Source organism: Triturus cristatus, chromosome 1_1 (assembly GCF_964204655.1).
Source record: "Triturus cristatus chromosome 1_1, aTriCri1.1, whole genome shotgun sequence".
NCBI classification, from domain to species: Eukaryota; Metazoa; Chordata; class Amphibia; order Caudata; family Salamandridae; genus Triturus; species Triturus cristatus.
The window spans coordinates 1,168,038,447-1,168,050,786 of NC_140579.1; the positions used below are offsets into that span (position 1 = coordinate 1,168,038,447).

The window sequence follows — 12,340 nt, forward strand, 5'->3', positions numbered from 1 at the left end:
ATTTTCTATAATAGTCGGCAAATTGTTCTACTATGTCTAGAGGCTGGTTATAGATTTTATTGTCGTCCCCCTGGATACTTGTAATCAGAGTGCGAGCTCTGTCCTCCGCGACTTTATAGGCCAAAATTTTACCAATTTTATCCCCACCCTCATATTGTGCTATTTTAAATTTATGGATGCTAGTACTACTCTTCTGAATGTACTTTGTTTTAACTTCGTTTTTTAAAAGTCCAAGTTTAAGGTCTATTTCCGTAGTCATTGGTGAGTTTAATCGGAGTTTAATCGGAGTGCAGAAGCCAGCAATTCTTCTTGAGTAATTATTTTAGATGTAAGCAAAGCATTGCATTTTCTGCGTTCCAAGTTTTGTCTGATCATATAGGCCTGAGTGAAACCCCTAATACTTGCTTTGCAGGCGTCCCATACTATGCTGCATGCAGCTGAATCCATATTAATATCTATGAATTCTATAAGGTGCAGTTTAAGTTGCGTCAAGTACTGTAAGTCTGAAATCAAGTGTCTAGGAAAAGAGAATGGTCTGGGCAAGGTCCTGGTATGTGATGTAGTAATTATAAGCATTATTGCGTTGTCATCCGAAGAGATTCCGGGGCATAAAACCATAGTGCTAATCTTTAATAAGTTATCACTTATTAATGCCATATCCAGTCTTGAGCACATTTTATGGTGTGCTGAATAGTATGTGTAGCCCGGTGATTTCGGATATAAGTATCGCCAAGCATCTTTAATGTTATGGATACGACATAGGTCAGAAATAGATGACCTAGTTTTGCGCATCCTTTGAAAACTGCCAGACCTAGTTGTATCTATTTTATAGTCCATAATACAATTGAAGTCCCCCATGATGATAAGTTCTCCCTCCCAATCCAGGAGTTTGATATTCAACTGATCGAAAATCATCGGTCCGTCTGTGTTAGAGCCGTAGACCACACATAGGACATATTTATGGTTCTCAAAACAAATCTGAGCAATCGCCCACCTGCCATCCTTATCACAGAGGGTCTGTAAAGTTTCAGTCCTGAAGCGTTTATCCTTAAGAATAGCCACTCCTCTGATGGAGTGCCCAAGGCTCGAACAGATCACAATATCATAGCCCAATTGGTTAAGTAATTTCTTATCCTTCCCGGCAATATGTGTCTCAGAGAGGAGAGCAATATGAGGGTTGTGTAATTTTAGTTCTTCTGTAATCAAAGATCTCTTGTTTCTACTGTTCAGCCCCGCTACGTTCCAAGCTAAGCACTTTATTTCATACATTTGTAGAGAATAAGAACCTTAAACCCAGCTCCAGATACCCTGATATATTTCCTGTTACTTGTACATAAAAGCGAAAAGAAGGAAAATAAAAATAAAGCCAATGTGATCTCACAAAATTCTTTCCAGTCAGCCTGTGAACATTTTTTACTGAATTTTCCCCACCCCGCAACCCCCCCTCCCTTCTCCCCCCTAGTTCTTACCCCAGCCGGGGAAGAACCACCCTTAAATAACAACTGCCGCTGGAAAGGCAGCGCACGTGGCAGGTCACCTGTGGAGGCCCGATCCATCCCTCCCTCTATTTGGAAGAAAAAAAAAAAAGGGGGGGAAAAAAGGAAGAAAGGAGGAAAAATCCCTTAATGGGTGCATTTTTATAATCTCAATAGTCAAGAGAGCCCAAAAAATCAGCCAATGTTCCTATGTAGGCAGTCCAACAAGAACCCTATTTGTTCATAATGAAACCCCTCAGAGGCCAGTGAATTTTAAAAAACCAAGCCTTGCAATTATGAATTATATTTAAACACATCTAGATTGAAGCCTAGGCTTCAAATTATTTTTCGGTCTGGCTCTTGCCCGTATTGATGCTGGAAATATATGCTTCAGCTGCCTTGACATCATTAAAGAAATAAGTACGTCCATTTTTAATGACCTTGAGGCGAGCGGGTTCCTGTAAAAACGCCTGACCCCCACTAGATTTAATAGGATCAATCAGTTTGCGAAGCATCCAGCGTCTATCCATTGTTTCTTTGCTTAGGTCGGAGCGAGCAAAAATTGAAAATTCCCCTATGGCTATTGGGGCATTAGGGCGTGCTCTCTGCCAGACTGCTTGACGAAGTAAGAAATTGCCCAAAAAAAAAAATCAGAAAGGGACGTGGAAACTGATTTTCCCTGTTTCTCATAACCAAAGGTAGACGATGAGCACGCTGGATTTGTGAGTCCCAGTCCCAGTCTGCCAAGTCTGGGAAAGCTTTCTGAAGCAGCCCCACTAGGTAAGCCCTGGGATGAGAGCCCTCAGACCCTTCTGGTATCCCGAAAAGTCTCAGATTGGAGCGTCTTTGTCGGTTTTCCAAATCCTCAACCTTTAGTTGAAGCGCGTTCAGCTGGATATCATGTTTGTTGACTGCGGCAATCTTTTTCGTACTTGTCTCCTCAATCTCAACCACCCGTTGTTGAAGTCCAGCGATATCCTGAGAGATCCCCCCAATTTAGAAGCAAGTTCTTGTAGCGAGAATTGCATTTTACTATTGTCTTCTCTTAGTTGAAGATAATGTTCCTGGGCTTCGGCCCGTTGATCGTTCAGGATCTGAAGTATTATATCTGCTGAGGAGAGTTCGGTCCTTTCTTGCCCTTGTCCTTTTTTAATAATATGTAGGTGTTTCGTTTGGGGGACTGGAGGAAGTATCGCTGTTATGGTTGGGCTCTCGATGGGTGGGGGGAAGCATGGCATATCAATGGAGAAGCTATGATTGCATTAGCTGGTGGATTTTCGCCTGCCCGCGCTAAAGGATCGCCGATATGATCTTGAGTCAAAGGCGGTTCTCGATCAAATAACCTGTCCGATGACAGGTTGGGTGGAGCAGTAAGGGCACTGTTTTCCTGAGTGGAAGGACTACCGGCAGGCTAAAGCGTTTCTATAGTAGGTAGGGGTTCTGCAAATTCTGAAGGATCGATAAGGCTTACTCCTGATAGTCTCAGCGTCATATTTTTAACAAGGCCTTTTGCTTCGATCCATTTTCTTAGAGGACTTTTGTCTGAGTGGGTTTTCTTTAAGTTTTGAATATTGTTTATAATGGGCCGATTTGGTATGATGACCGCCTTACCTCCTTTTTTAGCCCTGGGTTTGCCTTTATGTTTGCGTCCTCCGCCTAAACGTGATTTTGCCTTGCTATCCATGTAAAAATCCTTCTCTCGCCTCTCCCCCACCTCATCCTCTGTTCCGGTCCCGGCATCCAATTCCTCAAAGGAATCTTGCTCAATGGGTTCAGCAAGGTCAGTATGTTCCATAAGCTCCATAGCCTCGGTGGGCTCAATGACTGCCGCATGTCCCGCTGGCAACCCTCCTCTCCCAGAAACATGCGCATCCGCCTCACAGGCCCCAGCGTCCTGCAGCACCCGTTGAGAGCCTCCACCCGGCTCATCGCCATAAATGAATCCAATGTCCTGGTGCGTGACCCCTCGGCTGAGACCTGCACAGCTGTGTGTGAACCAGGGCGCGGAGCCTCAGCTGCCTCCGCCGTTGTAACAGTAGTTTGCTCTCTAGCCTGTGTTTGCTCCGTCGGGGAGCCAATAAAAATCACATCAGATGCCACCGTTGTATCATAGGTAGGAGTTTTTGGCTGTTTGCCCACCTGTACATTGGATATATTAGCCTTGCCCGGATAGGTCTCTTTAGAGACGGGGGGAACTTTCACAGGGGTAGCTTCTGTGACATTAGAGAGGCTATCTGTTTGGCCCCAGACTGGCCCTCCCTCTCTTGCCAGAGATTTACCCAGCGTCTTAACTATATTTCTGCCTGAGCTCTTGGCGTATGAGCCTGCAAGTAAAGTGGGTGGTCTCAGTACCTGTTTGCCAGCGTTTCCTCTCTCCTGAGGTAGTGACTCGGTTGGCAATGACAGCGGTGACAGTGTCGGTGGTGATGACAGTGAGAGTGCTTAGTTTTTCATCCTCTCGGTCTCCGCGGCACAGCGTTCATCGTTAGTTAGCGCAGGGATTCCACCGGCTCCAGCCGGAGTAATTAAGGGTAGCACAGCTGATACCACTGCTGCCGCTCGTGCCGTTGCAGCCGAGGGGGCCGCGGCTCCGGTTGTTTGCTTGCTGTTCCGTGTCACACGGGGCGGATTTTTTGGAAACATTCTCCGTAACCACCTGATAGAATGAGAGAGAGCCCGAAGGTTGAGGTTGAGGCTAAACCAGCCGAACCCAGAACTCCCACGCAGACCTTGTATCGTCTGCCGAAAAAACCGAGCAGTGTCAGGGAGCTTTAGCATCAATAAAAGCGGTCACATCCGTCGCTGCAGCACCAAAATTCAGTTTCTTTTTTTCCCCCCGTGCTTGAAGGGTCTCGTTGTCTTCATAAGATTCAGAGCGTTCCGGTTAAGGCCTCTCCATCGCAGAGCATTCTCTCTGAGTGAGGGAAGGAAAGAGCCTCCAGGTGAGCTACTCAGCACGGACCCCTACTCCGCCATCTTGGATCCCGCATCATTAAGTTTAAAGAACTTTCAGTACGGTAAACACCGCATACTTGGGACAAGGTGGGATGCGTTCTCCCGAGACTGGCACTGTGCGATTGTCAAGGACCACCCCCCCAGGAAACTATGTCAAAGTTGGTTGCTCCTGGGAACCTTTTTTACCTACTGGTCATGGAGTTTACCCCACCTACAAGCTATTGCCAGGCATAAAAGTGTCATCCCTCGGTACCTTCTTCAGGACACCTCTGGACCTGTGAAAGACAGAGGAAGGAATGCACCTGGTGTTAAACCTGTGGAGGGAGACCCAAAGGGCTAAACCAGGTCCCACTTCTACCCAGGACTGAGAAGTGGACTTTAAGTGTCAGTTGGCTGACCTCTTGTTAAGCTACAAGGACGGAAAAGCTGCAAGAAGTCCACCTTCGCATAGAGCCCAGCTGACCAGTTCTAATTGGACCTGCCCTGGACCATAGTGGTGGCTTCCTCAGCAGTGAGTCCTAACTGCAGTGGTGTCCCGTAGGTCCGGAGGCCCTTGGATAATTGTCAGAGTGTACTCCTCCTGCCTAACTCTAAAAGTGGAGATAAACCTTTTAAAGGATTTTTGATTAAAAAAAACAAAAAAAAACAGAAGCTATCACAGGACCGCTACCAAGCCGCAGCTACTGATGTTAAACTGCTGTTTGGGCTCAACTTGCTGGTTTGACCTGCTGAAAGGATCCTGACTTCCCAAAAAATTTCTAATTCCGAATGTAGAGGGCTTCATGGGGACCAACTCAGAGCAGCACTCTGCCAATAAAGACACTTTCCTGGGCCTGCCCTTCGGACTACACCCACTCAGTTTGCCTGCCTTCGACCTGAAGAGCCTCGAACTTCCAGCCAGAGCCAAGGCTCCCAGTGAGGTCCTGCACCCCAGCCAGCTTACCTCGACTAGCTACTCTTACAATCCAGCTGGCATCCCTGCCCTCTAACAGCCCTGTTGCTGAGGATTTTCTCCAAGAAAAAGACAAAGTCAGAAGGTAAACTTTGCAATGGACCAAACCTGGTCCCTGTATCCAACATGCACGCCATCTCATCCAACCGTAACTTTTGATTTTGACCAGTTCTAGCGCAACCAGATACTCGCGATTGACGCTTTGCACTTTTTGGTGCTAGAAACATTTAAACGTTTGAAAAATCATGTCCAGTTTCTCCATCCGTTTTTTGCATTTTGGTGTCTGTTCATTTGAATTTTCTCTATTTTTATAAACTGGAGTGAGATTTTTTATTGTGTTGTGTTTTCTAACTTTTAACTGTTTTGGTACTGATAAATGCTTTACATAGTGTTTCTAAGTTTAGCTTGTCTGTTCTGTGCCACAGCTACCAAGGGTTGAGCTCAGATTTAAATTATTAAGACCTAACTGAAGAGTAAGGAATAGGTTAATTATTACATGAAGCGGACTACCATCCACTTCAACTAACAATTCCCTTTCTCAAAGTACTCATTAGGATAATTAAAAAAGTACAGGATAATCTTTAGGTTATATTGGAGTTTGGAAATTTTTAATTTTCAACCATTGGAGCAGATGGAGAAAGCCAGCTTGTGCCAAGTTCATGCCTTAGGTTTCAATCAAACTTGGTGGTTCCAAACTCTTCCATGGACACTTCACAGTTCTGATAAATCAACAGTGCATGGGTTTTAGAATGAGTTGCTGCCTACCTTATATATTGACACAACGAAAAATAGGACTGTACTTCTTTTGATAAGTTTTCTGTGTGTTATTAACGAACAGGTGCTATACAAACTGAACGATAGCCCAGAGTAGGAAGAAGACGGACTAGATGGTACTTTAATTGCTGTGTGTGGCAGCACAGTGGTTGCCTAGCCAGACTGAAGTTAGACTTTGCTCAATCACAGCTTCAGTCAATAATATCAATAATAAAATCGACAGAACTGTGCTGAACAGAAATGACTTAAGGTCGACTTTGCACTAGAGATGTGCAAATTATGCGCCACTAGATAGGGCTTTGCAGTTACATCCACTTATATTGAGTGCACAAGAGACCTGCTGTTACATGTTCCACACATTACCTCAGGTCAGGTGTCCGCTGCAGGCACTGCTCCACAAAGTTGTGAAAATGTGAAGAAAACGTGCGGTTGTACGGATGTTGTGAGGGGTCCCCATTGGCCACCCGTCTGTTGCTGGCTGCGGTAACTTCACCTATTCCAGAATCAGCACCGGAACAAGAGGTTTTCATGGTTAGCTCTTCAGCAGGGATTGTGGTGGTGTCCAGTAGGCATGGGACAGTCCCATTCAACTTCTCTAACAACATCTGAAAAGGGAAAGGTCCAGGTGTCAATGTTGGCGTCTTCACAAATAAAACATCTGTACCTTTCCAAATACAGTGATGGGAAAAGGTAAATGCACAACCTCTAGAGGTATCATGGTTTTACACATTAAGACATACCTGGCCTTCATCTAGTCCTCACCAAATCCCAAGAGCAGATGCATCTAACTTTGTGACAAATTAAACACATTTTACTTTGCCATTCATTACTGGACACAAGATAAAAATCAGCCAATGCTCAGTAACCTTAAATGTTTGAAAATGGCTTAGTAACCCTTCCCAGACTGATGAACAACAATAATTGTTTTTCTGAAGAACGTCGCATGTAGCCTTTGACCTCGGCATGTGTTAGCACAAACTTGAATGCTCCAAATCAAACTGCCAAAAATGTCTGATTACATAAAGGTGGTAGCCCAGCCTGATGATAAAGGGATCACAAGGCCGAGCCTTCTCCTCACTTCTTGAAATCTGCAAGAAGCTGAAGACCTTGCTTTTTGGGTAGTCCCACTAGGCCCTAGGTGTGCCTAGACTTACACCTGCTCAGCACAAGGACACTCTATAACATAACACATAACATATATCATATATCATAACATAACAAAATTAAATAACATACAACATAACATACAACGTTATAACACAACAAAACAAAAAAAATACAACACAATGTTTTGCAACACCTCATTCCCTCAGCGCCTCGAGACACTTAAGGGTGAAGCAACCACGCTTTACAAATCCGGATTGATACCATTTACTTTCCTAGATGATTTGAAAGAGGTATGGTTGCACTTTTTTTTTTTTACAAAATGTTGCTGAATTTTGGCGGTGTCCTAGTAAATTAATGATGAAAAAGTGAATGTGTGTGTGTGTGTTAATGGTCACATGAGGGTCGACAGAACTAAAGGTATAACTGAGTGAAAACTAAATGAATACATGATATGTAAATATTAAGTAAAATAAGAGACTCTTGAGGTTGTACTTTCTTTTTCAATTTCCTGTACAGGTAAAAGGAGTATGGCACATTCCCCATTAATATCATCTATGCCACCACATTTTGAATTATATTTCAACAGATAATAATTCGCCTTCCTGAGGCTCTAGAAGGTCCACTGCTATACCTACCTGGAAAACCATCGCATCAGAGCAGCTTTAAGGTAAGCAGAGAATTCACTCTCTACTACTCAAATCCTCCTTCATGCATTCCAAAAGGATTTAGTTTATCAGGGCAAGGCTAGACAAAAGCCTTGGCAGGAAACTAGGTGTTAGCAGGTTCTGGGACTGACATCACATTGAACCTCAATATTACTTAAAATACTGCGAAATCTGCGGCCAACGCTATTCTAAGGGGCAGTGTTTCAATGCTTTTGGTAGCCTTTGACACTTGTCTGGTTTGATACAATTTTTGTGAACTGAGTGTCCAAAAGGGTAAGTTACTTACCTGTAATCCTAGTTCTCTTCCAGGGGTATCCTCATCAAAGTCATAAGCACTGAATATTCCCGCCCATGTGCGGGGACCCCGGAAATAATAAAAATATATATGTAAAAAACATACATATATACAGCTCTGTATATATATAAACATATCATTTTTTCCAAGCAAATGCAGCCCCTAAAAAAGAAAGGCTAGGCAATGTATAAATATATATCCAATAAAACATATAGGCATAATAAAACACCTAAATCTCTTTTTTTTTTTTTAATGAGGTAAACACTCATGAGAAAGCAAAAAAAAAGAGAAAAACTGTGGGAAACACAGATCCACAACACATTGCTAGCCTGCAGGCTGCATTGCAATACAATACCATAGAGACTAAAAAGCCCTGTATAGGTAAAAACTGGCACCGTGCCTTTAAGGCAGCCCTGGCTTCCATATCCCATCATGCCTCAGGGGTGACAGTTAGGTCAGTTGTTCTTTGCGGGACCGTAGTCCTAAACACAAAGATATATCCTTTCCATAGTGAATAATACACTTCTTCTCATTTGCCTGGGGAGGTGGGTGGGTTGCTTATGACTTTGATGAGGATACCCCTGGAAGAGAACTAGGATTACAGGTAAGTAACTTACCCTTCTCTTCCAGGTGATCCTCATCAATAGTCATAAGCACTGAATAGAGTAGCAAGCTCACCTTCCACCTGCAGGCAAATGAAAAAAAGATTGTACCACACATGGAGAAAGAGAATCATGAAAATGATTATGTATGGAACAGATTCCTCAAGGAGGCTTGTCCTACTTGAGTGTCTGCTCTGGTGTTCAAGTCCAGACAATAGTGTCTGGTAAAGGTGTGGACAGATCTCCAAGTGGCTGCCTTGTAGATCTCGGAGAGTGGGACATTATTGAGAAAAGCAGCGGTAGCCGCTTTTCCTCTTGTCGAATGAGCTTTAGGGCATGCCCCCAATGGTTTCTGAGCCAGTTGGTAGGCCAATGTAATACATGAAACAATCCACCTAGCAATGGAACGTTTAGATGCAGCAAAGCCCATACGGACAACCCTATAGTTCACAAACAGTTGATCAGATTTCCTGACATTCTTAGTCCTATCTAGATAGAATTTTAGGACCCTTTTGACATCTAGAGAATGCAACGCCCTCTCTGCCGGAGAGGAGGGGTTGGGAAAAAAGGTTGGTAAGAAGATGGTTTGGTTTACATGAAACTCCGATACCACCTTAGGAAGGAACGAGGGATGAGTTCTCATCACTACCCTATTGAGATGAAACGTAGTGTAGGGTTCTTTAGAACAGAGGGCCTGTATCTCACTGACCCTCCGTGCTGAAGTGATGGCTATTAAAAAGGCTGTCTTCCATGTGAGGTGCTGTAGGGTAGCCTTATGAATAGGCTCAAAGGGAGAACCCATGAGCCTTGACAGAACCAAGTTTAGCTCCCAGGAAGGAGAGGGAGGTCTAACAGGGGGATAGACTTTCTTGAGACCTTGCAAGAAATCCTTCACCACCTGCACCAAATGACTGCTGTGAAGGCGAACGCCTGTATGCTGTTATGGCTGCTAGGTGAACCTTTATGGATGAAAATTTCAACCCTGCCCTCGCTAAATGTAGAAGATAGGGCAAAATTACATCCTCCTGGCATTTAGTTGGATCATAATGATACTGAGCACACCATATATAAAACCTTTTCCACTTACAGAAGTAGGAGTGTCTTGTCGAAGGCCTCCTGGCTTCCTTCAGTATGGACATACACTCTTGAGGGAGGTTCAGATGGCCATACTGGAGGACTTCAGGAGCCATGCTGTTAAGCTCAGCGAGGGAAGGCTGGGATGGTAAATCTTCCCCCGCATCTTGGACAACAAGTCCGGCCTGCACGGCAGCCGCTTGTGGGGGCGGATCGACATGTGTAGGAGATCCGTGTACCACCACTGCCTCGGCCAGTCCGGTGCTATGAGTATCATCTTGGCTGATGAATTCTGCAACTTGGTCACCACCTTGGGGATTAGTGGGAGAGGCGGAAAAGCGTACACAAATGTCATTGACCAATTGATCAAAAGGGCATTCCCTAGGGATCCTGGTCGATGGTATCTTGAGGCGAAGCCTCGGCATTTTGTGTTTTGCTCGTCCGCGAAGAGGTCCACTTGCGGACGCCCCCATTCCCCGAAGATGTCTTCTAACACCTCGTCGTTTATTACCCAGTCCTCTGGTTCTTGAAAATGCCGACTGAGTAAGTCCGCTTGCACGTTGAGTTCTCCTGGTAGGTGCACCGCTTTCAATGAGATGTTCCTTGCTAGGATCCAGTGCCACAGGGACTGAGCTTCCAGCGAGAGCGTCCTGGATCGAGTACCCCCCTGCTTGTTCAGGTAGTACATTGTGGTGGTATTGTCCATCTGCACTAGAATGGTACTCGTGATCGCAGGCAGGAACGCTTTGAGGGCTAGGTGGACTGCCCTGAGCTCCAGCATGTTGATGTGGTACAACTTCTCGCTGCTGGACCACTGTCCCTGAGTTTGCAGAGACCCAAAATGCGCACCCCATCCCTGAAGGGATGCGTCGGTGATTAAGGTCTGAGTTGGGGGCTCTTGATGGAAGGGGATCCCCACTTGTAGATTCATTGGCTTCAGCCACCACTTGACTGACTGCTTGGCTGCAGAGGAGAGGCAAACTTTTTCTTCCCACAGGGAGTTCCTTTGATCCCATTTGTCCTCGAGATCTTGCTGGAGAGGACGCAGCCTTAGCCTGGCATTGGGCACTAGGAAAATGCAGGATGCCATGGCCCCTAGCAGAGATGAGATTTGCCTTGCCGACGACAGATTGTTGGTTATAATCTGCCTGCCTTTTAGAATAATGGATGACTGTCTTTCCTCCGAAGGAAACACTTTTCCTACTCCGGAGTCTATAGTTGCACCCAGGTAGTGGATCCTCTGCGTTGGTGAAAAATTGGACTTTTTGGCATTCACTCTGAGACCCAACTTGCGACACAAGTTCAGGCATAGCGACAGCTGTGACCGCACATTCTGAGGCGATGAGCCCTTTATTAGCCAGTCGTCTAGGTAGGGATAGACGAAGACTCCTGCGCGCCTCAGAGCAGCCGCTACTACTGCCACGCATTTTGTGAATCCTCGAGGAGCTGACTTCAGGCCAAATGGGAGGACTTTGAACTGATAGTGAGAGTTGCCTACCACAAACCTGAGAAATTTTCGATGATCCCGCAGGATGGGAATATGGAAATATGCGTCCTGAAGGTCCAGCGAACACATCCAATCGCCCATCCGGAGATATTTGGTGGAGCGCCAGCATGCGAAATTTTTCCTTTATGTGTTTGTTCAGTATCCGTAGGTCTAAAATGGGTCTGAACTCTGCCTTCACACTCCTCTTTTGAATGAGAAAGTATCTGGAGTAAACTCCCTTTCCTCTTTGGTTTTTGGGCACCTTTTCTATTGCAGATTTGAGTAGAAGCGTCGCTACCTCTTCTCTGAGCTGCTTCAGATGCTGGGATGAATTGACAGGAGGAATTGATGGGGGGGTGACTTCTGAAACGAAGTGAGTACCCATGACGCAGTATATTCAGGACCCACTTGTCCTTTGTGATGGATTGCCACTCTGGAAGATGATGTGCAACACTTCCTCCCACCGGAGCGGTGGACAGCATCGGAGGAAGCGGCTTCTCATTGCTTCCCCGGAGCTTTGTTTCCAGCATTAGACTGCCTGTTGTTACCCCGTCCCCTGGATGGTTTGCGGGACTGGTATTGCTGTTTCTTTTGACCTTGCTGGTCCTGGTTCTTTTGCCAATGAGGGGTTTGAACCCTCTGTTGGTAATTGCGCCTGTCATTTCCCTTGCGGCGTCGAAACTCTTTTCTCTTTTCAAGCCCGACGGCTTTCATGGTCTCCAGCTCTGCCTTCATACGGGCCATTTCTTCGTCTGCATGGGACCCAAAAAGAGAACTACCGGAGAAAGGCAGATTTAGAATTCTTGCCTACGCTTCCGGTTTCAAGGCCGTCAATCTAAGCCAAGATGATCTTCTGGCTGTGATCCCGTGTGCATATTCATGCGCTGCCAGTGTTGCCCCGTCCGCCGCTGCACTTATGACCTGGTTAGAAACCAGACTTCCCTCATGCAAAATT

General features: G+C 45.4%; 1 protein-coding gene across 6 annotated transcripts in view; it reads right to left on the reverse strand.

Moving 5' to 3' along the window:
- The window catches only part of LOC146871802 (STE20-related kinase adapter protein alpha-like), a 302,580-nt gene that overhangs the window by 39,788 nt on the left and 250,452 nt on the right, over positions 1–12,340 (reverse strand). For all 6 annotated transcript variants that reach the window (XR_014981078.1, XM_085651482.1, XM_085651464.1 and 3 more), the window contains one exon: positions 6,520–6,761. Coding sequence is in view for 5 of the 6 variants with exons in the window: in XM_085651482.1 (XP_085507608.1) it covers positions 6,520–6,761 (242 nt within the window). In the remaining variant the exon portion in view is untranslated. The remainder of the gene's footprint in view (positions 1–6,519; positions 6,762–12,340) is intronic.